General features: G+C 45.3%; 6 protein-coding genes; 4 read left to right on the top strand and 2 right to left on the bottom strand.

The window, feature by feature from the left end:
• The first annotated feature begins 679 nt into the window (after positions 1 to 679).
• Positions 680 to 6,088, top strand: GSTUM_00007746001 (uncharacterized protein). XM_002839639.2 has 7 exons: positions 680 to 1,837; positions 1,866 to 1,890; positions 2,014 to 2,036; positions 2,066 to 2,379; positions 2,506 to 4,724; positions 4,777 to 4,993; positions 5,050 to 6,088. Exons 1-7 carry the CDS (start codon positions 1,737 to 1,739, stop codon positions 5,340 to 5,342), a joined length of 3,192 nt encoding a protein of 1,063 aa, XP_002839685.1. The 5' UTR covers positions 680 to 1,736; the 3' UTR covers positions 5,343 to 6,088.
• A 22-nt stretch (positions 6,089 to 6,110) lies between these two features.
• On the bottom strand, positions 6,111 to 6,359 carry GSTUM_00007745001 (uncharacterized protein; the record flags this gene model as incomplete). Its single annotated transcript, XM_002839638.1, has 1 exon — positions 6,111 to 6,359. The coding sequence occupies one exon, from the start codon at positions 6,357 to 6,359 to the stop codon at positions 6,111 to 6,113; it is 249 nt and encodes an 82-aa protein (XP_002839684.1).
• A 3-nt stretch (positions 6,360 to 6,362) lies between these two features.
• GSTUM_00007744001 (uncharacterized protein) lies at positions 6,363 to 8,007 on the top strand. XM_002839637.2 has 4 exons: positions 6,363 to 6,642; positions 6,706 to 6,908; positions 6,963 to 7,704; positions 7,792 to 8,007. The coding sequence occupies exons 1-4, from the start codon at positions 6,613 to 6,615 to the stop codon at positions 7,861 to 7,863; spliced, it is 1,047 nt and encodes a 348-aa protein (XP_002839683.1). The 5' UTR covers positions 6,363 to 6,612; the 3' UTR covers positions 7,864 to 8,007.
• Positions 8,008 to 8,833: 826 nt separating this feature from the next.
• Positions 8,834 to 9,587, top strand: GSTUM_00007743001 (uncharacterized protein; the record flags this gene model as incomplete). XM_002839636.2 has 4 exons in its annotated part: positions 8,834 to 9,226; positions 9,319 to 9,363; positions 9,389 to 9,401; positions 9,490 to 9,587. The coding sequence occupies exons 1-4, from the start codon at positions 9,005 to 9,007 to the stop codon at positions 9,585 to 9,587; spliced, it is 378 nt and encodes a 125-aa protein (XP_002839682.1). The 5' UTR covers positions 8,834 to 9,004.
• A 2-nt stretch (positions 9,588 to 9,589) lies between these two features.
• On the top strand, positions 9,590 to 11,138 carry GSTUM_00007742001 (uncharacterized protein; the record flags this gene model as incomplete). XM_002839635.2 has 3 exons in its annotated part: positions 9,590 to 10,433; positions 10,484 to 10,806; positions 10,877 to 11,138. 3 exons carry the CDS (start codon positions 9,590 to 9,592, stop codon positions 10,919 to 10,921), a joined length of 1,212 nt encoding a protein of 403 aa, XP_002839681.1. The 3' UTR covers positions 10,922 to 11,138.
• A 1,120-nt stretch (positions 11,139 to 12,258) lies between these two features.
• GSTUM_00007740001 (uncharacterized protein) lies at positions 12,259 to 13,176 on the bottom strand. XM_002839634.2 has 3 exons: positions 12,880 to 13,176; positions 12,762 to 12,827; positions 12,259 to 12,673 (listed from the first exon to the last, which is right to left on the bottom strand). The coding sequence occupies exons 1-3, from the start codon at positions 13,039 to 13,041 to the stop codon at positions 12,350 to 12,352; spliced, it is 552 nt and encodes a 183-aa protein (XP_002839680.1). The 5' UTR covers positions 13,042 to 13,176; the 3' UTR covers positions 12,259 to 12,349.
• Positions 13,177 to 22,283: the final 9,107 nt, after the last annotated feature.

Raw genomic sequence — 22,283 nt, 5'->3', positions numbered from 1 at the left:
ACGGGTGCGGGAGTCACAGTACTGTACCAGTACGTACTGTACAGTACGAGAGAACGGGGTTTTCCCGCCGGGACTACCTGCGTAGGAAAAGGGAACGTATTATGTGGATGAATTCGATAGTTGTAATGGAAAAGTGGAGGTGGGTGTATGAATGGCAGGCGCTCGTTTTGTACCGTACTCGTAGATGAGGGCAATCGTGCTAACTAGATGGATTTCTGAGATGCAGGGGCAAGACGACTCTGGCGGGGCAAGTACAGTACCGGTACTGTACAGTACAAAGTATCATAGGTAAAAAAAAAAAAAAAAAAAACCTGTACTGCAGCAAACCCACCATTTTGAATTGGGGGCTTGAGGTCTGCGTTAGAAAGGAGAAGAGTATCAAAACCATAGCATCTGGAAGAACTGGCAAAAAAAAAGATATGATACATACATTACAGCCCTAGTGAGGTAGCAGTACTTTACGGTACGTTGACCGTTAAGGGTGAGGAGAGTGCGAACGCTCCCCCTCTTCTCTCACGAATCCACTCTTTTCCCGACGTTTGACCATAATTCTTCTCACGAATCCACCACCACCATCCTCCGTCGCCTTCCTCATAGTCCGCTCCTTCCTTCCTTGACCTCACCTCGTCTGTGCTTCTGCTTGCCCGCTTGCCCGCTTTCCCGCTTGGTCCATTGCTTTCGTTTTTTACACTCTCTTCGTAGTCTCTCTTCTGATTTGGGATTTTTTTCCTTCACATCCCTTTCCTCACCGGTACTGTACTGCTGGCTTGCTATTTCGCTGTGCAAGCACTGTACTTTTTTCTTTCTTTGTTTCTTTCCTTTTTTTTCTGCTGTACCTACATGTACGCGGTAGTCTAGAATCCTTGCTTCGAATTCATCATCTACGGAGGGAAGAGAAAGAAAAAAGAAAAGGAAAAAGAAAGAAAGAAAAGGGAGGAGGAGATAAAATTTACGAGAAGGAAGAAAAGCGATCAAGCGAACATACAGCAAAAAGAACAAACTCAAAAGGCTATCTCCGGAGCCGCCAGAGCTTGTTGCTGGGTCTGTCGGCTACCTGGTTACCAGGCTCATCTCTGTCTACCCTCTTCTCCCTCTCTCCCTACGGTCGCTCCTCTCCACGCGCACATCTTACAACCCCCCCCCTCCTTGCTCTTCCGTCGAAACTTCTGCTCCTTAGCGACCATTCGCGGCAACAGGAGCATCGTTGAACATCATTCCCGCAGCTTTCCTCTTGTTCACTTCGGGAACAACCCCCAAGTGTTCGACTGTTTTCGTTGCGGTTGAACATCCTCCGACTCTGCTACTCGCCTGTTCAACTAGATCTATTCTTTCTGGGTTCCTTAACCCCCTACATCCTTACGGGAACCAACAAACGTCGCTCCGCTTTTCTTCGGTGGGCTATCCCGGCTGACCTAGCGTCGTGATTTGTCTCTTTTCTGCCCGTTTTAACTTTCGGACGCTAAATCAATCTTCTCCCGCCTCATCTCTCTCCTGTAATGATTGCCACTGCAACCGCCCGACATTCCCCTCTCTTCTCACCAAACTCATCGCACGTTGATAGAAACGGACTGAGTAACGGGAGCTGGGGAAACGGGGCATCTGATAGTGGAGCTCGGGAGGGCAGGTCCAACAGCACATCGAACTCCTTCTCCCGAGAACGCTCTTCTTCCAACGTTAGAGAGTCATCAGCCATGCCCCAGAGGGTTATACGACAGGAAATTCAGGTACCCTCCAGAATGTATGTGCGCGCCTTATACAATTATGCTTCCGAAGACCCTACCAGTTTGAGCTTCAGTCAGGGAGACGTGATCCAAGTTATCACTCAGCTGGAAAGCGGGTGGTGGGATGGGATAGTGCATGACCAGAGAGGGTGGTTTCCAAGCAATTATTGTGCTTTGGTTTCTCCAGATGATTTGACTGGAAATGGAAATACTCAATCACCTTTAGATGATAGTGATGGAATTTACGAGGACGATTCTTATGACGAATATGATGATGACGATGATGACTCAGAACGAGATGGTTTGGCTTCGCCGGTATTACCGCTGGAAGGAACGGACGATAGGGCCGATGATGAGGCGGCATTCTGGATTCCTCAGGCGACGCCAGATGGGAGGTTGTATTACTTTAATATGATAACGGGGGTAACGAGGACTGAACTTCCGTTGGAAACGCCAACATCGACGACGGAGTCTGGCCCCCGAGATAGGTTGAATTTCTCGGCTCCTGAGCAGACACGTCCACCGCCAGAACTGATGGCTAGGGGTTATGAGAGAGAAGAACCGGCCTATCGTGACCTTGGAGATGACGATGTGGAGTCCGCGTCGGATAAAGAAGGAGAAATGTTGGTCTTGTCCATGCACAGTCCGTCAAGAGTAGGTTTTCCCCTCAGGCCGATGCCCAAATGGAATTATTATTATTTTACTAACGAGAGGTTCGCAGGACCTTGAAAGTCAGTGTTCGCTTGCTGTGTCTATACCCTATTAATGTTTGGCTATCAGTAAGCTGACAAGACTCTCGTAGACCGCGAATCGCAAGCTACCCTGGTAGATAGCGTCTCGACATCCATCGACGCCACCCGCGGCCCCAACGGCTCGTTCCAACCTGGCCATTCGCGGTCGCTCTCCGTGTCAACAACCGCCACTGCTGTTAATCTGAACGCTGGCTCCCCTACTATCAACACAAAATCCACTCCGAGCGCATATCACGACAACGGAATGCCTGTGCCATCATCTTGGGACGAGCTCATCGATAACACAAGGCTTGCTGTGGAGAGGTACCGACAGGCAGTCAATACCTTCGACCGTGCTCAATATGTCGCTCGAGCTGAAGATGTTTCTGACATGCTTCGATTGTTGATTGCGGCGGGCTCAGCAACCACCGACAACCACTCCGGACAGCCCTCGATAATAATTAGTAATAAGGCCCTCAATCCACATTACAGGCATTTCATGGCAGCATTTTCGAAGCTGGTTTTATCCTCACATGTTGCTGCTACAGACTGTCCACCAGCTGATGCAGAATCAAAGTGTTTGGGCGAGGCCGATGAAGTGATGATTGGGGTGTTTGGTTTTGCTGATGTTGCCAGGGCGCAGCGGGGTGAAAAACTCCCACGGTTAAAGCCTGGTTTTGTCTATGGGAGTCATGCTGGTGGAGGCTGGAAGGGCGTTGGCAAGGCAGTTGTTTCATCAAAGATATCGGGAGCTGCTGCACTCTCTCCTGCCGAGGATCCTTTGCTACCCCTCACACCAAATCTGATTGAAAGAATGGAGGAAGTTTATGGCATCGTCAAACCTGCTCTAAAGCGCTTAGAGAGTACCCTGGAGAATACCGAAACTGTTGTTTCTGAATATGAGCAGGAAATCATAGGCGCGCGTGTTATCAGTGCAGCTCAGGGCGCTTTTGATGCGATCAAGAGATACTTCAACTTAATTGAGAGCATAAATATGTCCCCATTGTCGGCAACTCCCCAGCATCCTACCTTGGTTGATTTCTCGACCCAAAAGCAGCGATTGCATGATTCCTTTGCCGAACTTTTCCTGTCCTGTCAAGCCGTGACAGCGCCATTGGCTGACGAGTGGGCTGCTCTACGTGGGGAGCCTTTGGAGGAAAGATTGAATTCGGTACGCATCTACGTTAAGGAAATAGAAAGTGGCATCAGTTCTCTCAACTTCTCAACTCAATTGCTTGTTGAAGAAAGGCAGGAGAGGGAACCAAATAAGGATATTCGAACAGAAGATCTTCGAAAACCAGATGCTTCGCCTATCGATCAAGCCAGTCGCACTCCAGGCCCATTGCATCAACGCACAGGTTCGCGTCAAACGTCTCGGGTTACATCGTCTATGGATCGTGGCATTAGGCCAGGTGGGGGAGGTGGATCAAAAGCTGCTCGAGTGTTTGGTGAAGAGCCGCCACCGGAGACTCCTTCGTATCTTAACTGTGATTACGACTCAGAAATTATCTATGGCGCAAGGAACAAGGTTAAGGGTGGAACACTAGTTGCTTTGGTTGAACGGGTTACTCGTCATGACATGCTTGATTCGAATTTCATCAGCACCTTTTTACTGACATATCGATCTTTCACAACTGCTTCCGAATTGTTCAAGCAGCTCGTCAGGAGATTTACCGTCCAGCCTCCCTCGGCCTTGAGCGGTTCTGAATTCGAGATATGGACTGAGAAGAAACAGAAACTTATCAGAGTCCGCGTGTTGAGTATTTTGAAGATGTGGTTGGAACAGAATTGGATGGAGGGTTTGGACGACAACGCAAAGGATCTCTTGAAGAAGATGTATCTATTTGCGAAGGATGTCATGCTTCCACAGCTTTCTGGCACAAGTCAAGTGCTGTCCTTGATTGAAACACGCCTTCGGGGACAAGAACCAGAGATGAAGCGGTTGATCCTTAATATGGTTGTCCAGCCACCTCCTCCGATCATGCCGAAACATATGAAGAAGCTCAAATTCTTAGACATTGATGCACTAGAGTTTGCGAGACAGCTCACAATCATTGAGTCTAAGTCTTATGGCAAGCTGAAGGCTGCCGAATGCCTCAGTAAGGGCTGGAGCAAGCAGCCTTCATCTGGCGGCCCTGACCCAGCCGAAAACATTCGCGCGATCATTATGCAATCGAATCGCCTGACAAACTGGGTTGCGGAGATGATTCTCACCCAGACTGAGGTTCGGAAGCGGGTGGTCGTCATTAAACATTTCATTGCTGTCGCTGAGGTAGGTATCTGCGGAAGCAGAGTCACTCATTGCAAAAACTAACTTGTCATAGAAATGCCGGCTTTTGAATAACTTTTCGACGCTCACTGCCATTCTTGCTGCGCTGCAAACATCCTCTATACATCGTTTGAAGCGGACGTGGGAACATGTTCCCTCTAGAACCAACCAGACGTTGGAGGGGATGAATACTCTCATGGGTGCAACTATGAATTTTGCAGAATATCGAGAGATGCTGCACATAGTCAACCCTCCATGTGTCCCATTCCTCGGTTTGTTTCGTCTAATCTACGTGCTCGATAGCATTTCGCTTACTTTGGGTCTATAGGTGTCTATCTCAAAGATCTTACCTTTGTTGCAGATGGCAACGACGATTTCATCAAAGGGGATCAGAAGCTTATCAACTTCGACAAGCGAGTTAAGACGGCGAACATCATCCGAGAGATCCAACAATATCAATCGGTCCCGTACCCCTTGCAACCTGTCCCAGAGCTCCAGGATTATATCATTTCAAACATGCAGTCAGCTAGAGATGTCAATGATATGTATAACCTGTCTCTAAGCCTCGAGCCTAGAGAGCGTGAGGATGAGAAGATTGCGAGGTACTTCGATTTCCTATAATCCCTCCCCTGATATTTCCTTACCCTTTTGCATCATGTCTTCCTCTCCTTTGTTCCTTCACCGGCTCCCTCTTTTTGGTTATGATAAAAGCCAAGTTACAGGAAGTCCTAAAACTTCAAGGGAGATTAGAGTCGGTGGGGGAACGAGCACACTCTAGAACTATAAATGGGGGAATTTAGGTTCTGACGTAAGACGATCTATTTCTACAGGCTGTTACAAGAGTCAGGATTCTTATAAACGCAATGGTCTGGGTCTTTCATCTTTTATTTTTCTGGTACTTCCGGCTATGGCATTTCAATTGGTTTGGTGGGTCGGTGCTATTTTTTTATTTTTTATTTTTTTTCAATTCTCAGTTTCCTTCGGTCTCATTATCGCCGGGGCTTATTCTTGCGAGTTTGGGGCGACGGGGTTTGTTTCGATCACCTTCCATAGCTAGTTACCACTTCATTTGATACATTGTTGGTTTGGTTCTTTTTCCTTTTCTTTTCCTTTCCTTTCTTTCCGCCCGTTTCTTGGTGAAAAGAGTTGTTTTTTGACCCAATATTTTAACGTCTTCTCTTGGTGGGGTTATCTTATTTCGCGGTACTTTTTCTCAGATTTTTTTTTAATTCTTTTTGAAAAAGGAAAAACCATCAGTCCTGACGGTTGTTGTATAAGTTGCAAATGGGCAAACTTGCAAGGCTCATGAGAAGCCAGGAGTCTTGTTTAATAAACAAAAAAAAAAAAGAGGGATCTTAATCGCCAAATGTTGTGGCATCATAGGAATGTTCAAGAAAGGTGGGGTGTTAAAAGTGTACTGTACGAGTACACTCGATATGATGCGGAGAAGTATGATATCAGTATAATAGAGACGTTTATACAATATAGTAGTATCCTACCATACGAGATATTAAAATTCTCGATTACTATCTTGCAGTCCCGCTGTGCTGTGGGTGGAGTACTATACGAGTACCAGCATTTCCCAGCAATGGGGGAGCCCGGCTGTAAAATCCCACCATCATATATACAGTTTTCCATCGACCATACTATGGTACAAAGATACTAGACCCAAGTGTCTAGTGCATCTCCCAAACTATTCAGAGGCATCCATCTCATGCACGGCGGGGTAGGGTCCGGGAAGAACCACATGACCATCCAGCCCCGTCTCCGCATTCTCAGTGCAAACAAACGGACACTCAACTACTCCCGACCCACCCTATTCTCGTTTATATCACTATCACACCGTTTCCACAAAACAAAACAACCCATCGATATAACATAGGATTACAAAATGGCTCCAATCGGGATTGCTATTCTGGGGGTGAGCATTTTGTTCACTACCTGTCGATCGGGTGGGGGCTTGCTTATTTTGCTTGTTGAATAGTGCGGAATCTTTGTCCAGGAGGAGCATCTTCCAGCAGTAGAAGCCTGTTCAGATGTAGTTCTGAAGGCTGTTTACTCCCGTTCGGAAGCCTCTGCGAAAAAGCTTTTGCAGGCGAAGTCAGGAGTGGATATCTACTCTGACGATTCCGAGAATGGCCTGGGCGTACTATTGGCGCGCTCCGATATCCAGGCCGTGATCATCGCGTAAACATCTCCCCCCATGAATTAACCCGGTACTGATGAAACCCCCCGAACCAGTCTCCCTATTACCATCCAACCCGAAGTAATCAAAAAAGCCCTCGGAGCCGGCAAACATGTGCTGAGCGAGAAGCCCGTTGCGAAAGACCTAGCACAAGCCCGCGAGCTAATATCCTACAAACAGTCCTATCCGGACCTAAACTGGAGCGTGGCGGAGAACTTCCGCTTCCAGGAAGCCTGGCGACATGCCCACCGGGAGATAACCGCCCTCGGCCGGGTCATCAACTTCCGCTCGCGGGTCTGCTGGCTCGTCACCCCAGGCTGGAAATACTACGAAACTTCCTGGCGCAAGACGCCAGACTACCAAGGTGGCTTCCTCCTCGACGCCGGAGTGCACTACGCTGCAAGCATGCGCATTCTACTATCTGACGAAAAGATAGTGAAAGTCTCTGCTTTCACCGCCTCAAATTTCGAGCACTTGCCCCCCGTGGACACCATCTCTGCTATCTTCAAGACAGATAAAGGCGTTGTGGGGAGCTTCGAGGTCAGCGTCGGAACGACCTTCGAAGGATGGGAGTTTGCGGTTGCGTGTGAGAATGGGAGTGTCACAGTGCGGCCTGTCAGCGAGGTTGTTATTCTCAGGAGGAAACCTGGGGGAGGGTTCGAGGATGAGATTGTCAAGAAGTTCCCTGATGATAAGAAAGGGGTTGGGCCGGAGGTTGCGGCGTTCGCAAAGGCTGTCATTGCGGGTGCCCCGGATGAAAGGCAGACACCGGAACTTGCGGTGGGGGATTTGGAGATGGTGCGTTATTTATCGCCCCATGATATCATACTTCCTCCTCACGTCTGCAAGGTGGGTACGGGCTGACAGTGCAATGTTATGTAATAGATTGAGAAGATGCTGCGATCTGGAGAGAATGATGGGGCTGTCATGGAGATTAATGGTGGCTTGACGGCATAAGTATTACTGGGGATAATCGTAAATTACGCCGTATTAGTGTAACGAGCGGTATCAGTTGTTAGAGGTGTTAGAAAACATTAGGAATTGGGATCGGAAGTGTGGACTTTGGAATATCATAATATTATATTGGGTGTGAGGATTCAACATCGCCGTCTTGACCCCCGTTTTAAATGGCCGCATTTCTCTCCTTTCCCGTTTTTACTCCTAGAGATTCCAATTAATCATCATCTTCATCTCATCAAATCTAGCTCCTGTGACGTCTATCTCAATATCAGTGATAATCGGACATTCGAGCTATTAACAACGAGGAAGAACTTGGAGTAGGAGCCCTGCGACCCTAGCAGATGGCGTTATTGTTAGAGTGATATTTCAATTCCACATCTCATCATCTCATCTACTTACCAGGAGCCCATGGCCACACAAGCACTGGAACGCACGAGTGACCGCCAATGAATGTATGCGAAGCTATCATACTCATACCTTTATCCAGTGGCCCAATAGCAAAAGAGATTCCCGTACAGCATCAAAATTCCGAGAGACCGTATTCGCAACACCATCTCCCAGTTACGAGTGTTCCCCCCGACCTATTGTACCTCCTCCCAAAAATAGGAACAATGTTCTTCCGATCCCATCGCCCAACGGTCCCCATTCAGGTGTTTTTTCTGCGGAGTATTTGGGTTACATTTTCCCATAGCTGAGACAAGACACAATGTCTCTGCTCCCCATCCAAGACCCAGTTCAAAAATCACCGCACCGGTGTCCAATAAGCACAATCCAGCAAGTAAAACATGTCCACGGCAGGGCAAGTATCATCTACAGTACTTGAGTACCGGTATTGGCCCACGACTACCGTATTCCCTGGAAGCCCCCAGAACCCGGATAATTCCGAGCAGCGGCCCGCATACCTCTAAAAGTTATGTGGGGGGGAGAAAGAAAAAAAAATACAAGTTGCGAAAAATACAAACCCCCCGGCTTCAATTCCTTGCCTTTTCCTCATCACCTTCTCCAAAAGACTTGTTGCCAACGGACAGCTCTATTTTCACTTTTCTCTGAAGAAGAGGACTGTGAGGCTAGAAAAAAAAACAAAATAAATCTGGGGACTAAGTATTGTTGAATTGATCTATCGAGTCACACCCAGACTATGATGAACGCTACCTTGCGTATTGCTGCCCGAGGAATTCGGTTGCATGTGAGGGGCTCAGGAGCGAGAACAGGAGAGGCAAGAGGACAACAACCCGCGGTTATTGCGTCTGCCCGAGTGGGAGTTTGCAGTCTATTGAATGTTTGCGACAAAACCACTCCTTTCATCAGCATCACAAGTCCGCGATTCCTAAGACAGTTTTCAACGCGCTCGTCCACTATGGTTTGTTTCTCTCTTTCTTTCGTTCTTGCTAGTGTTTGGGAGCGAGCTAACCCCTTTTTTGTTTTTTTCTTGCTTGAACGTTTGGTTTGCAGGTAGATAATTTCAGAATCGAGAGAGATGCCTTTGGCGAGATCAAGGTTGAAGCAGACAAGTACTGGGGAGCACAGACTGAACGGTTTGTTTTATCCCATCACCTTATACACTCGCTGTTATTGACAAAAGAAGCTACTGGAAGCTAATAAAGATAATGATGATTTCTCTAGTTCCCTCACAAACTTCAAGATCAACCAACCATTCGACCGCATGCCTCCGGCAATCATTAAAGCTTTCGGCATCCTCAAGCGTGCAGCGGCAACGGTGAACATGAGTCATGGCCTACCCGAGGACATTGGCAGGGCCATCCAACAAGCAGCAGATGAAGTCATTTCCCTAAAACTCCTTCAGCACTTCCCACTTGTGGTCTGGCAAACCGGCAGCGGCACTCAGTCAAACATGAATGCGAACGAGGTCATCAGCAATAGAGCTATTGAGATCCTTGGAGGGGAAATGGGCAGTAAGAGCCCGGTCCATCCGAACGATCATGTCAACATGAGTGCTTCTTCCAATGATACGTTCCCCACAGTAATGCACATCGCGGCCGTCGTAGAGATTGAGACGAAGCTGCTGCCTAGCCTGAAGGCTTTGTTGGCAGCGTTCCAGGAGAAGGTTGAGGCCTTTGAAAATATCATCAAGATCGGGAGAACGCATCTTCAGGATGCTACCCCCTTGACATTGGGGCAGGAGTTTTCGGGGTATGCCACTCAGTTGGCATTCGGGGTTGAGAGAATTGAGGCCACCCTTCCTCGACTTAAGCTTTTGGCGCAGGGGGGGACTGCTGTTGGTACTGGACTCAATACCAAGAAGGGTTTCGACGTTGCAGTCGCCGCAGAAGTGTCCAGGTTGACTGGAACTGAGTTCAAGACTGCGCCCAATAAGTTCGAAGCATTGGCAGCCCATGACGCCATTGTCGAGGCGAGTGGAGCGCTTAATACCCTCGCCTGCTCCTTGATGAAAATCGCCAACGACATTAGGTATTTGGGATCTGGTCCCCGCTGCGGTCTTGGTGAGCTAAGCCTTCCAGAGAATGAACCTGGTAGCTCCATCATGCCCGGAAAAGTCAACCCAACCCAGTGCGAAGCCATCACTATGGTTTGTGCACAAGTAATCGGTGCCTTCTCCTGTTCCTTTCTCCTTCCTCTACCAACTAATTCCCTCCAGGAAACAACACAACAATAACTGTGGCCGGCTCACAAGGACAGTTTGAACTCAATGTCTTCAAACCCGTCCTTATCAAGAACCTCCTACATTCTATTACCCTCCTAGCCGACGGTATGACTAGTTTCAAAGATAACTGCGTTGTGGGAATCCAAGCGAATGAGGACAAGATTGAAAAGCTCTTGCATGAGAGCTTGATGCTGGTCACCTGTCTGAATTCAAAGATCGGGTACGACACGGCGAGTAAAGTTGCCAAGAACGCGCACCGTAAAGGGATAACACTGAAGCAATCGGCGCTGGAGCTAGGGGCTTTGACTAATGAAGAGGTACGCATTTCCCCTACTCCCCCACGAGCGGGTGGTTCGGGAGGATGAGTGGGTGCTGACGGGGTTCTAGTTTGATCAACTTGTTCGTCCGGAGCTTATGATCGCTCCTAAATAAACAATTGGACAAATAAATTGTTGGGTAGCTACTCAGATATGGTGAAAGAACGGGAAAGTGTTCACTCGCTCGTTCTAGTACAGTGATTTTGTGCGGGCATGATTTCATTTTCTAATTTTTAACCACCATTTTCAAGTGCAAGCTGTGTTTGGGAAAACGAGGAAAGGCCTCGTAGAGCAAAATCCCCCCTCTTAAATGATAGAATAGAAGTCATAAATTTTACAAAATGTCGCGAAAGTAGCGAAGTTGTTGGTCTCCTTGCATGACACCTGCAGCGATGGTTGACAAGTCACATGGCCGACAGTGATCCAACGAGTAGAACAGAATAAAATAGAAATAGAGGAGCATCATACAAGATATTGTAAGTGAATGAACATCTTTATTTATGGATGGATACTAACCAGCATTCGAGTAAAAGAGAAAATGGAAAAAGAATGGACGTACTGGGAATCGAACCCAGGACCATCTCAAATTTTTATGACTCCTCAGAAGAATCATTGCAAATGAGATATTATACCCCTAAACCATGCGCCCTTAGATGTATTTCCTGCAAATCAAATACATATTACGACGTGTGTGGTTGGCGAGATAGTGAAAGGGATTATCGCGGGGTATAAACACAGCATCCCGTATATAATTGTCCATTTGTTTGTTCGTTCATCCGTGATGAGATAGATGGTAATGTAGCGTACAAATAAGTTACGGGAAAGGTGTAGTGGGGTGGGGGGATTGAGCGGTGTGTCGGTCGGATCGAAAGTGGTGAGATGGCACGAATTTGGGTGGGGGGAGGTGAGTGAGTATGGTGCGATTTGTAGGCTGTGATTATGGGTTCGGGTGGAGGTGTGTGTGTGTGTTGCGGCCGGGTATCATACAAATTGGTAAGTGAGTTAAGCAAGGGGAGTGTTGGTGGTTTCTGGAATTGGATCGGAAAGTGAATTTGTGCGTGTCTTTGGGAGATCAGCTCTGGTGTGGTGGGTCTTTGTGATTGGGTTTGGCGATACTCGAGTATTTGGGTGGGCGGGCAGTGCTGGTTGTTGCTGGTGTGAATTACGGTATCATACTCTGCACCTTTTCGGCTGTGGTATTTGTCTCGTTTGGATGGTGGGTGTGCGGATGGTTATTTGGTAGTCCAAGTATGATAAGAGTTCAGAATTAGCTTGGTTGGACGGCGCACAGTGAATGAATGTTAGTCCACCAAACAACCACTTTGACAGACTTGAATCTAGTAAGTGCAGAGTGGTATGACAAGTCGTCCCAGAACTTGACCTCCCGCACATTTTCACAAAATCTGGCTCAACACCATCCCCTCCCCACTTGGAAACACTTGGAAAAACAGATTTGAATCCCAATACGAATCGATATTAACCATTACAAAAAAGTACATTTAAAAACACGTCTAGCCCATCCTAACATTATTGTCCATCACACTCATCCCAAGAACCACACGAGCGACCCAAGCACCACCACAGCGAGCACGCTTCCACCATTCCTATCCGCGGCACCACTGGAAGAGGTGGTCGCAGGCTTGGAAGAAGAAGCGGGAGATACCGAACCGTCACCGCTTGTACCCGAGCCGGAACCGCCAGTAGGTGAGCTAACGGTACCAGACTTCTCCTCTCCGGAACCACCAGCAGTATCGCCCGTCTTGGAAGCAACAGCCGGTCCAGTGGAATTTCCCGACGGGATGCTGAGGCCAGTCGTGAGGCCGGCTGATCTGCTGGTGGTGTTCGTCGTGGCGGAGGGAATGCTCGGCTGAATCAATTAATCAGTTAATAAACTATCAAACCCCCCGCGTGTACCTTTCAGAAAGGGCGGAAGAGGATCAAGGGAATTGACTTACTCCACTAGGAGTTACTGGAGTTACTGGAGTTACTGGAGCTACCGGAGAACTCGGAGGACCCGTTGGCTATGCCCCCAGTTAGTAAGGAGTGTCAGGGAGGGTAGACTTTTTAACATACAGTCGACGGCCTCGGGGGGGTAAGAGTAGTAGGAGAGGTCCCGGCCCCGGCCCCGGTCCCGGTCGTAGTTGGGGGAGGAACAATGGAGAAGGTTTGGGCTGCAACAATTCCAACGATCGAAGCGAGCGCAAGTAGCTTCGCGAGAATATTTGAGGAGCGCATGCTTATTTTATTTCGTCTCTTTTATCCTTTTGTAGGGAACGTGAGCAACCTCAATTGATCGACCAATCAAGCAATCCTGCAGCCGTGGGGAGAAAGAAAAAAAATTGAGAGTACTGGAGTAGTAGGAGCGAGAGTGGTACTGAGAGGAGGTAGAAACTCGCGTCGAAGGATCGGAGGTACGGGCTTTTATGTTACTTGCCTTCGCTTGTCGAGCGAGTGTCAGCTTTCGTATTTTCATGTTCTTTTTTTCGTCCCCCCCCCCTATCTTGCTTTTTTGCTTTTGATATTACAAGTAACCCAGTGGTTGGTTTCTTGGCATGGCTTCTTTGTGCGAGGGTGGCGGGGAAGGACTACGAGTACTCGTAGAACTTGGCCAGTGTAAGTGTAGGATGGAGACCGAATGTGCTTTTTCGTGCGGGTTTTTGCCGTGGAAAGTTGTGATATTCGGGTGGTGGCCTGGGGGTGGTTCACTGGGGGAGATTGCTGAGGGGACGTTAGGGCGCTGCTGCATGGTGGTGTTGTGTTGATTTCAGCAACCGCGATCGACATTAATGAAATGGCAATGTGGGATCCAATGTTGCTGTTATTAAACTCTTGTTAATTTACCGGTTAAGCCATCTTTTGTTGACAATCCAAATACAAAATAGTAGAAAGCTCCGTTCACAGTACTGTACTCGAGTACATGATGATACTAAATAATGGCAGCAAAAATACGCTACGGTAACATCTCCAAAAAGCTCTCCGCTGACTACGATCGTGATGCCTCAGGTACTCGAGTACTCGAGTACTCGTAAGCGTATCCTACCTTATCATGCATACCCCGCAACCCAATCCCTCTCACATTTGGCCCTCAGAAAAACCTCCCCCCCACCCATTCGTCCGGCCAGTTTGCATCGATCAGCAGGCTGATCCAAATACGGGGTATTCCTACACTTGACAAAAGGCTCTTCAGTTATATAAATAAGTAAATAAGACCTCGCCTCCCCCAATTGCGTACGTCCGGAAACCAATGCGCGGCAATTTGCGGCTGGCTGTCTCAAAGGGGTTCTCCATTCGCCTAGGCTTGTACGCCCTTGGCTTGCACAGGGTCTCACTCGAATTACCACATCATACAAGAGCTGCATGTTGTCGTTTCACTGGCAGCCTTCCGTTCCCAACCCAGGAGGTGGTGTGTGGGGCTCCCGGGTGCGAAGGTAATTAATACTAAAGGTACGGCAAGAAATGGGATATGTGCCGTAGTTACTTGAGGTTAAACCAGCCAAATGAATCCTCTATCTGTTCCGGTTAATGGGTCCATACACTGATTGATGGACGAGCGCTGTGCGTACTGTAAAAGTGGGAAAAAGGGACCATACCTAGGAAGGGTCGAGTAGCGAGGTGCCCAACGAAAAAACGGGAAAAGGAAGAGAAAGGTTAAAAATACCTTGAGAACTGGAAAACCTGAGAATCCCAATAATTGGACCGTGCGCCATGGCGTTCGAATTGCTCCCACTCTGGTAAGGTATGGTAGTTGTTTTTATTTTGTCACTCGGAGGGGCTGAACAAGGCTTGAGATTGCCAAGTTGCTGTTCATCGAGATGTCGGGCGCGATCATCTAGGGGGGGGAACGAGTTTCGGATTTCTGCAAAGCTGCTGATCCAGCTCTCTCTTGCTGATTCCGTGATTGACTCCGTGAAGATGGAAGGAGGAGCAGTGACTTGGCATTTATGACTAGAATTGCCGTATCCACCGGTACTCTATTCAGCTTTCTGCTCGAGTACCGGTAGACGACCTACTACGGTATATCCCGCCCTATCCCACCAGGAAAGACTTTCCCTTGGTAAGGTACGGGAATAAATCCGTATGGTGAGGGAGCTCCGTACCGTGAACACCCGTACCTTGAACACTGAGCGGGGTGATGGAAGGTGGGGGTCGGGACCTAATGGTATATCGACATCAATACATTTGAGGAAAAATAAAATAACTGCATCTGGTGATAGAATACCATTCTAGCTTCAAACTAACGGGGGGAGGGAATGGAAAGATCCTTCGTTTTGGTGGGGTTATCAAAACATAAAGGAGAGCGGATTTTGGGTGGGAGTAGACAAATATCGGAGGCACATTTGAAGGAAAAATACGCAAACGAGTGATATCATATGACCCCATAATATAGTAAGCGGGCATGTTTGCCTCGCAGTGATTTGAGATTGTCCCAAATTGAACTCATGATTTGCAAATTTCACACCTCCAACGTTTTCAAATTCCCAAATCATAATTTGAGGTTAACTCTAGGTAGTTGAGGAACGAAGTTTGACAAATCAACTGCCTCTCTTCTAAACTGTATACCGGAGACTCAGGTCATACGGAGACGGTAGTCGAGCTGGCGTTGTACAAGATTGACATTTAACTGCTATGATAATAGGCTGCAATAAGAGAGGACTGTCAACCATATAACATAGAAAATGAAAGAGGAGTAGTACAAGAGTAATACAAGAAGTTGCCAAGTCCACAAGAGATGGATAATGAGGATTCTGATATATACTAATAATATATTATTATAATATTGTGAAGAAGATTTGAATATTATATAAGGTATGGTATAGTACTAATTTAATATAGTAGTTGGAGAGAATATAACTCTATAATAACTTCACTGAGTTTTTGTAATGCTATTTTGTAATTCAGCTAAACTATTAGCATCTCATTCATAATATGCTCTTATTCTCTAACTATGAGCTCAAAACTGTTAGTTCATTTAAGATAGAACAAAATTTGAAAATTTAAGTATTTTGTATAGCAATTTAAGGGTATTGTAACGTTTCAAAGTTCTTGTTAATATATAGCAACAGGAAATATTACCTTATCTTGATATATAAATATATCTTCTTTCTTTGATAGTTCTTAGACCCTTTGGCCTATGTTAACTATACTTACTTAGATAACACCTACTGTTGTGATGTATAGAAATATTGCCCTTACACTGGTGAGAAATATAAAGGATAAAGAGTGTAAAGATGTTTTATTTATTTAAAGTAATAAGTAAGGAAATTACTTAGAACAAAGTGTAAAGAGCCAATCCTCCTCAGCTGTACCAGCTTCCTTATATAGTGCTCTTATTACCAACGCTAATCCTGATAACTGATAACTTTAAGTTATGTAAAGTCCTCGTAAATAAGACATATGCGCAAAACCCCGGACTCATAAGCGAGTTATGTGTGAAATATAACAAATCATAACATAAACAAGTCATATGACTTGAGTAAGTCATGCGTGAAACCAGTTAGGCAGAGACAACCTGTATAGACTTAGAGTTATTTAGGCCAATTAAGATTCATTTCTGTAGACAGAGATTGTCTAGAAAGGCTGGAACTATACTCTTTACGTTTATGACTACTAAGGATAAGGTAAAGTGGATGAAATAGAATAGAATAGTAAGTATAATATTATATTGTTAAGGTCTGTTAGGAATACCAGGATCCGATACGTAGGAACCATCATAAGTAGAGTAACCTCTCTCAGAATCGCAACCCACTGGTTCTGACACCACCTTCTGGCCCCCTTATGGGGCCCTCACGTCACCATACATTTGAACCTTAGTTGCGTCCTGTGACTATAATACCACACGATTGGAAGTGTGAGAATAGCACCATATATGTTGTGTGTAACCGGTACGGGTACTTGGTTATTGGTTTTATTTTATGTTTTGTTTTAAGTATCGTTTGATACTTGGTTTTGTTTTATGTTTTGTTTTAAGTATCGCTTTGATACTTAAGGAGTTTTACCAAAGCGTATCGATTGATACCTTTGATTAGTTTTGTTCATGCTAGACATGAACAGATTTGTGTATTTAAAGACTGCCTGTTTCTACGATAGAAAAGGCAGATTTCGACAGACAGTATTTCAATATACTTGGTTGAACGGTTACTTCTTTGTTCCCCAGTACACCTTCGAAGCCTCCTTTAGTTCTCAGCTCTCGCCTCCTCTCTGGAAGAGCAGGCCACCTGCCAACTATCGTATCTATTACTGATAAGGTGATTAGCACCTTGCCAACACGTTACATTGTGGCCGTCTGTCTGACAGGTTTTTGTTCAAGGAATTTATGAGTGGGGACCTTCAGCTAGCTCTGGGAAGTAGAATAGAGTGGATCCATGAAATACCTAGGATGTTACAAGGCTTTAAAGATGTGACATCATGGGCATAGGCCATAGGTAAAAGGTTGTTTTTGCACGAAAAGATGATATTGAATGATAAAGGATCTCAATGAGAAATTATTAGTAATACCAGAACCTGATACCTAGGAACCACCCTAAGTAGAGTAACCCCACTCAGAATCGGAATCTCTGGTCTCCAACACCCCCCTCCGGCTCCCTTACGGGGCCCGCACGTCATCATATATATTAATCTCAGTTGCGTCCTGTGACTATATTACAACAGAATTGAAGGTGTTAGAATAACACCATATACGTCGTCGCCGTCTGTCCGACTGGATCCTGTTCGTAGGATATATGAGAGAGGACCTTCGGCTAGGTCTGGGAAGTGGAACTGAGTAATTCCGTTAACTACTCAGAGAGTTACCTGGCTTCAAGGACATGACACCTTTGGCATAGGCCATAAGTAACGGGACGATTTCGCACAAAGAGATGGTATCAAATGGTAAAGGATCTCTACTAGAGACCAATACATTTACATCTACCAGAAGAGTCTAGAACTCTAAAAGACACTACCAAAGAAGCCAACGAACTTCACGGAGTGTTGCAACTGGGTTTCGGAACATGTTGTAGTCATGGGGTGATTCCCAAAACTATTATAGTTACTGAAACCTACTACCCAGAGAGCAACCAAGGGTTGCCGACCAAGGGATTAATTACCAATCTGGTAGAATAGCTTCCTGCGAGTTAATAGAAAGTTATCCAGAGAAAATCTATTAGTTGGGTATGGAGTTACAAAGGATCAGAGTCAGACGACCTATGATGGTTGTAATGACGACCACCTTTGCAGATATAGCCGTGGATAAAACAGATCATTTTATCAATGGCGAAGACAATTGGGGCCAACTCAGTTCGACTTAAGAACTAGGCTATAAGTCTAAGGACTCTGCTAATCGGGATATTACTATTAGGAACAGCACGTTTCCTAAGAAGAAATATCGTAATTACTGAAGAGGGTGTGATAGTTTTCAGAGTCCACAGGTGTTCACACCTTGGAAGAAAATTCGATGTCGCAAATTATGATTGAAGAAGTACATAATTGTATGATAAATAGATGTAGTCTGTGAATACTCAGACGTGGAATATAAATATCGAAGTGCCTCCCAAGCTTTAGACATCATCAAGCAACGGAGAAGAGACCTTAACAATATAATAATGTTTTTACAATTCTACCCTACTTTACCTATTTTACTTCGCTTCTAGTAGTTATAAACGAAACGCGTAAAGTTCAAGCCTTTCTAGACAATCTCCATCTACAAAAACGAATCTCGATTAGCCTAGACAACCTTGAAGTCTATCAAGTTGTCTCCGCCTAACAGAAACTAATACATTCACACACACCCTACAATATACAAAAGAATCTAGAACTCTGAAGAACACTACAATAGAAGTCAATGGACTTTACAGAGTATTACAACCAGGTTTTGAACTACTTGTAGCTGAGGGGAGGACTCCCAATATCAGAATAGCAATTGGAACCATGTTAACCAGAGCAATCAAGCATTGCTGACACAGGGATTATCTGTCAATTTGGTGGAATAGCTTCCTGTGAATTAGTAGGGAGTCCTCCGGAAGATATCTATTAGTTGAGTCAGAAGTTATGAAGATTTGAAGTCAGGAACCAGGAAAGGTCGCGATTACGACTACCTGAGTAGATACAACCCACAGATGCAACTGCTCTTCTCATTAATGATGCAGACAATTGAGGCTAACTAAGGTCGACTTGAGAACTAGGCCATATGTCTAAAGACTCTGATATTTGGATAATTACTCTTGGAAATAGCATGATTTCCAGTTAGCAATATTGCAATTACGGAACAGAGTGTGGTAATTTTTAGGGTCTCTGGATGTTCGCACAATGGAGAATACCTGATGTTGCGAGTTATAATCAGAGAAGTATATAGTGGTATAATAGATAGATACAGTCCGTGAATATTCAGGTGTGGAATATAAATATCGTAGTACTTCTCAAGCCTTGAGACATCATTGAGTAACAGAGAAGAAACCTTAATAATATGATATTGTTTTTACAATTCTATCTTACCTTATGTATTTTACTTTGCTCTTAGTAGTCATAAACGAAATGAGTCAATTCAAGCCTTTCTAGACAATCACCATCTACAGAAACGAATCATGGATGGCCTAGACAACTCTGAAGTCTATCAGGTTATTTCTACCGAACAGTATATTGTTAGATCTCATTGTTACCAAGGCTCTCTACCTATCTACCTACCTCCTCCTACACATGATGAAGCCAGGACACCAAGTGTCTCGCCACATATTCTATACAAAGAGAAACTTGCGAAACCCGGACTTCTTAGTTCTCTACGAGAAAAAAGAAGAAGCTTGCAAACGAGCAAAGGAGATAGCACAACCTCCGAAAGCAGATTACTCTGGAGGAACCAATGGATACTATGGGAGATAATCACCCCACAAGTTTTAGTCATTCCTTCTCTCTCCCTCCAGCTCTCTGGAAACCATTCACAGGACTCTCAGGTAAAGCTCCCAGTATCCCTCCGTCCTTAAGAGCTCCCTCTCTCATTTCAAGATCCTCTACACCACACCTGAATACCCATGCAGCAGACCTCGCACGACTTGCTACCAGGGTAGGAATAGTCATAGGTCAAATCTGGCAGAACATCTTAATTAGTATTGATACTGCCAATATTGCCTTTAATACTCTGTCAGTTGACCCACTAGCGAACGTATGAGGGCTGATAGAAGTTCAGTAATGATTTCTGGAAGAACAAGACATACATGAAAGTGACATTACTGTTATATTACATCAGTATACTGTGGTGGAAGCAGACATCTGAGAGATCTAAGAAAAGTTTAACAGGGAAATTGCCTCCCAATTGGCAGCACAAAATGTACGACAAGAGTAGCATGAGAGAGTAACCACCCAACTGCAGTGAGAAGCTCTTGAATGCAACCTGCCTCTGGAACCAGCTTTTCAGGAGTTCAGAGCACAACAAACCCAACAGAACCAAGTATTGTAAACTCTAGTATCAAAGATAACGGCCCGACAAGAACAGGAGGAAGACAACTATGATCAATTTACCTGTACCAATCAAAGGGATAAAACCCACATATCTGATATCTTAGTGCTAGTACTTGACTCAATTAAAGTACAAGGCAGCAGACATCTGAGTTGTCAGCAGGCTATATTGGAGTCAGTCCTAGAAGAATGGGACGATGCTGCAGATAGAGAAGAATCAGAGGAAATCCCTGCCTGAGATAAGGGGAATCAAAGGGAGGGAGAACCTCCAACCACAATAATACCGGGTGGTTACCCAGATGATAGAGGCGATGATGGAGATGACGATGGAAATGAAGAAAAGCATGGAAGAGGACCATTTAGGATTAAATGAGGGCTAACTCCTGAACAACATAGAACAGCTAATATGCTTGGAGAAGAATTGGCCCAAACTGTTAAACAAGTGGCAGACCTGCCCTCATATTTCGAAGCAAAGGCCAGTCAATATGTCTACTATTAGTTAACCCAATTTGTAGATTACTTTAAATAGAACTTTAGGATTTGGGATGATAATCAGGAATGTATCATCTACGTCCTAGGTACAATAAAAGGAAGTCAAGTCAGTTCAATAGCAGTCTGGTATTGACTTGCAATGGATGGCCTCTGAGGAGAATAACAAGACCAGGAACTAAGCTCATGGACTCATTTTGAATATGAATTTACTAGTTGGTACACTTCTCTTGAAGAAAGACATAAAGCCATACAAGACATGAAATTAGTTGAGCATAAAAATAATAGTCAGATATTCATGGGGAAGATGCATAACCTAAATCTCCATGCTCAACTAACAGGACCAGCCTGGCATATAGTGTGTGACAGAAAATTGCCCTCCAAGATTAGATGGCAACTTTCCTTGAACAAATACGATAGCGACACAGAATGAGAAAAGCCAGTAGGGGAAGCATGGAGGGATGAGGAAGAACAGCCAGAATAGGACCACCTAGATAGAGATAAACCAAAACCTGTAAAAACATTCCGAGACAAAAAACCTGTGGACAAGAACCAACGAAAGGTAAAAAGAGAAAAACTCTTTATAAAGGGAGGTGGACCCTTCAAAAAAGCGAAAGTAGGAACTGAATCTTGAGAAACTGGTAAAGAGGTCTACTGAGACTACGAAGTTGACACATACAAACTTCAGAAAAGCTCACACAGGAATCCTACAGTCAACAATTGACAAAAGAAAGTGGGAATACTGTTGCACTCATTGCGGAAAGAAAAACCTATGAGTATAAAAACTGCAGGGAACAAATTCAGGTACCTAGAACATGGGCAGATGACCACTCATTCAAGATTCCAAGGTCCAGAATAGTGGCGGTAGTTCACGGTCTCAGAAAGACCTCTACCGCTCAAGTCCTAAGAGGCAATACATTCTGGGAACTGGGTCTAGATGAAGAAATGACTTAGTTCATTTCATGGGTAGCGACAACGATAGTGTTCAGGTGGTCTAGAAGAAATATACTGTCTAGGAATTGAAATTAATGGCAAAAGAGGATGTTGAAGCAAAGGAATCAACCATGTAATTATGACCTGAGTGGGAGTACAGATGTCCTTCTTACCACAAGGTCAAGGGATCAATAAAGAATAATATATACATTGGCAGTACCTTTATTCTTTCAAAGGGAGTATTATAAGATTGTCCCTAATGACCTGGCGCCTATTCACTGGGGTAGTCAGGTACAAGATCTCATAGCTGAACAGTCTCCCACAAGGACCAAAACCAAGACATGAAACTGACAGCATCAAGAGTACTGAACAGAGAGCATTGGTTAGAAATACTGGGATCCAATACCTAGAAATCACCAGAGGTAGGGTAACCCTACTTGGAGTTGGAATCTTGGGTCTCCAACACCCTCCTGAAGCCCCCTTATGGGGCCCATACCTTATTATACATATCAATCTCTGTTGTAACCTGTGACTATGCTGCCACAGAATTGAAAATGTCAAAATAATACTGTATACATCGTGGTGTCCATCTGAGCGGATCCTGTTCACAGGATATATGTGAGAGGAGCTTTGAG

The sequence above is a fragment of the Tuber melanosporum genome, assembly GCF_000151645.1.
Source record: "Tuber melanosporum whole genome shotgun sequence assembly, scaffold_39, strain Mel28".
In the NCBI taxonomy this organism is placed as follows: domain Eukaryota; kingdom Fungi; phylum Ascomycota; class Pezizomycetes; order Pezizales; family Tuberaceae; genus Tuber; species Tuber melanosporum.
Note: the sequence above shows the minus strand (reverse complement) of the source record. Positions and strands in the feature narration are given on the sequence as shown.

What these genes read in the sequence shown, in the direction of transcription:
- GSTUM_00007744001 (XM_002839637.2), top strand. Translation starts at nt 6,613, where the DNA reads ATGGCTCCAATCGGGATTGCTATTCTGGGG. An exon ending in TCGGGATTGCTATTCTGGGG is followed by an intron (nt 6,643 to 6,705) that starts GTGAGCATTTTG and finishes CTTGTTGAATAG; the next exon opens with TGCGGAATCTTTGTCCAGGA. An exon ending in CGGTGGGGGATTTGGAGATG is followed by an intron (nt 7,705 to 7,791) that starts GTGCGTTATTTA and finishes GTTATGTAATAG; the next exon opens with ATTGAGAAGATGCTGCGATC.
- GSTUM_00007746001 (XM_002839639.2), top strand. Translation starts at nt 1,737, where the DNA reads ATGTATGTGCGCGCCTTATACAATTATGCTTCCGAAGACCCTACCAGT. An exon ending in GAGATGGTTTGGCTTCGCCG is followed by an intron (nt 2,037 to 2,065) that starts GTATTACCGCTG and finishes AACGGACGATAG; the next exon opens with GGCCGATGATGAGGCGGCAT. An exon ending in TCCATGTGTCCCATTCCTCG is followed by an intron (nt 4,994 to 5,049) that starts GTTTGTTTCGTC and finishes TTGGGTCTATAG; the next exon opens with GTGTCTATCTCAAAGATCTT.
- GSTUM_00007740001 (XM_002839634.2), bottom strand. Translation starts at nt 13,041, where the DNA reads ATGCGCTCCTCAAATATTCTCGCGAAGCTACTTGCGCTCGCTTCGATC. An exon ending in CCCCCCCGAGGCCGTCGACT is followed by an intron (nt 12,828 to 12,879) that starts GTATGTTAAAAA and finishes CTGGGGGCATAG; the next exon opens with CCAACGGGTCCTCCGAGTTC. An exon ending in CTCCAGTAACTCCTAGTGGA is followed by an intron (nt 12,674 to 12,761) that starts GTAAGTCAATTC and finishes TAATTGATTCAG; the next exon opens with CCGAGCATTCCCTCCGCCAC.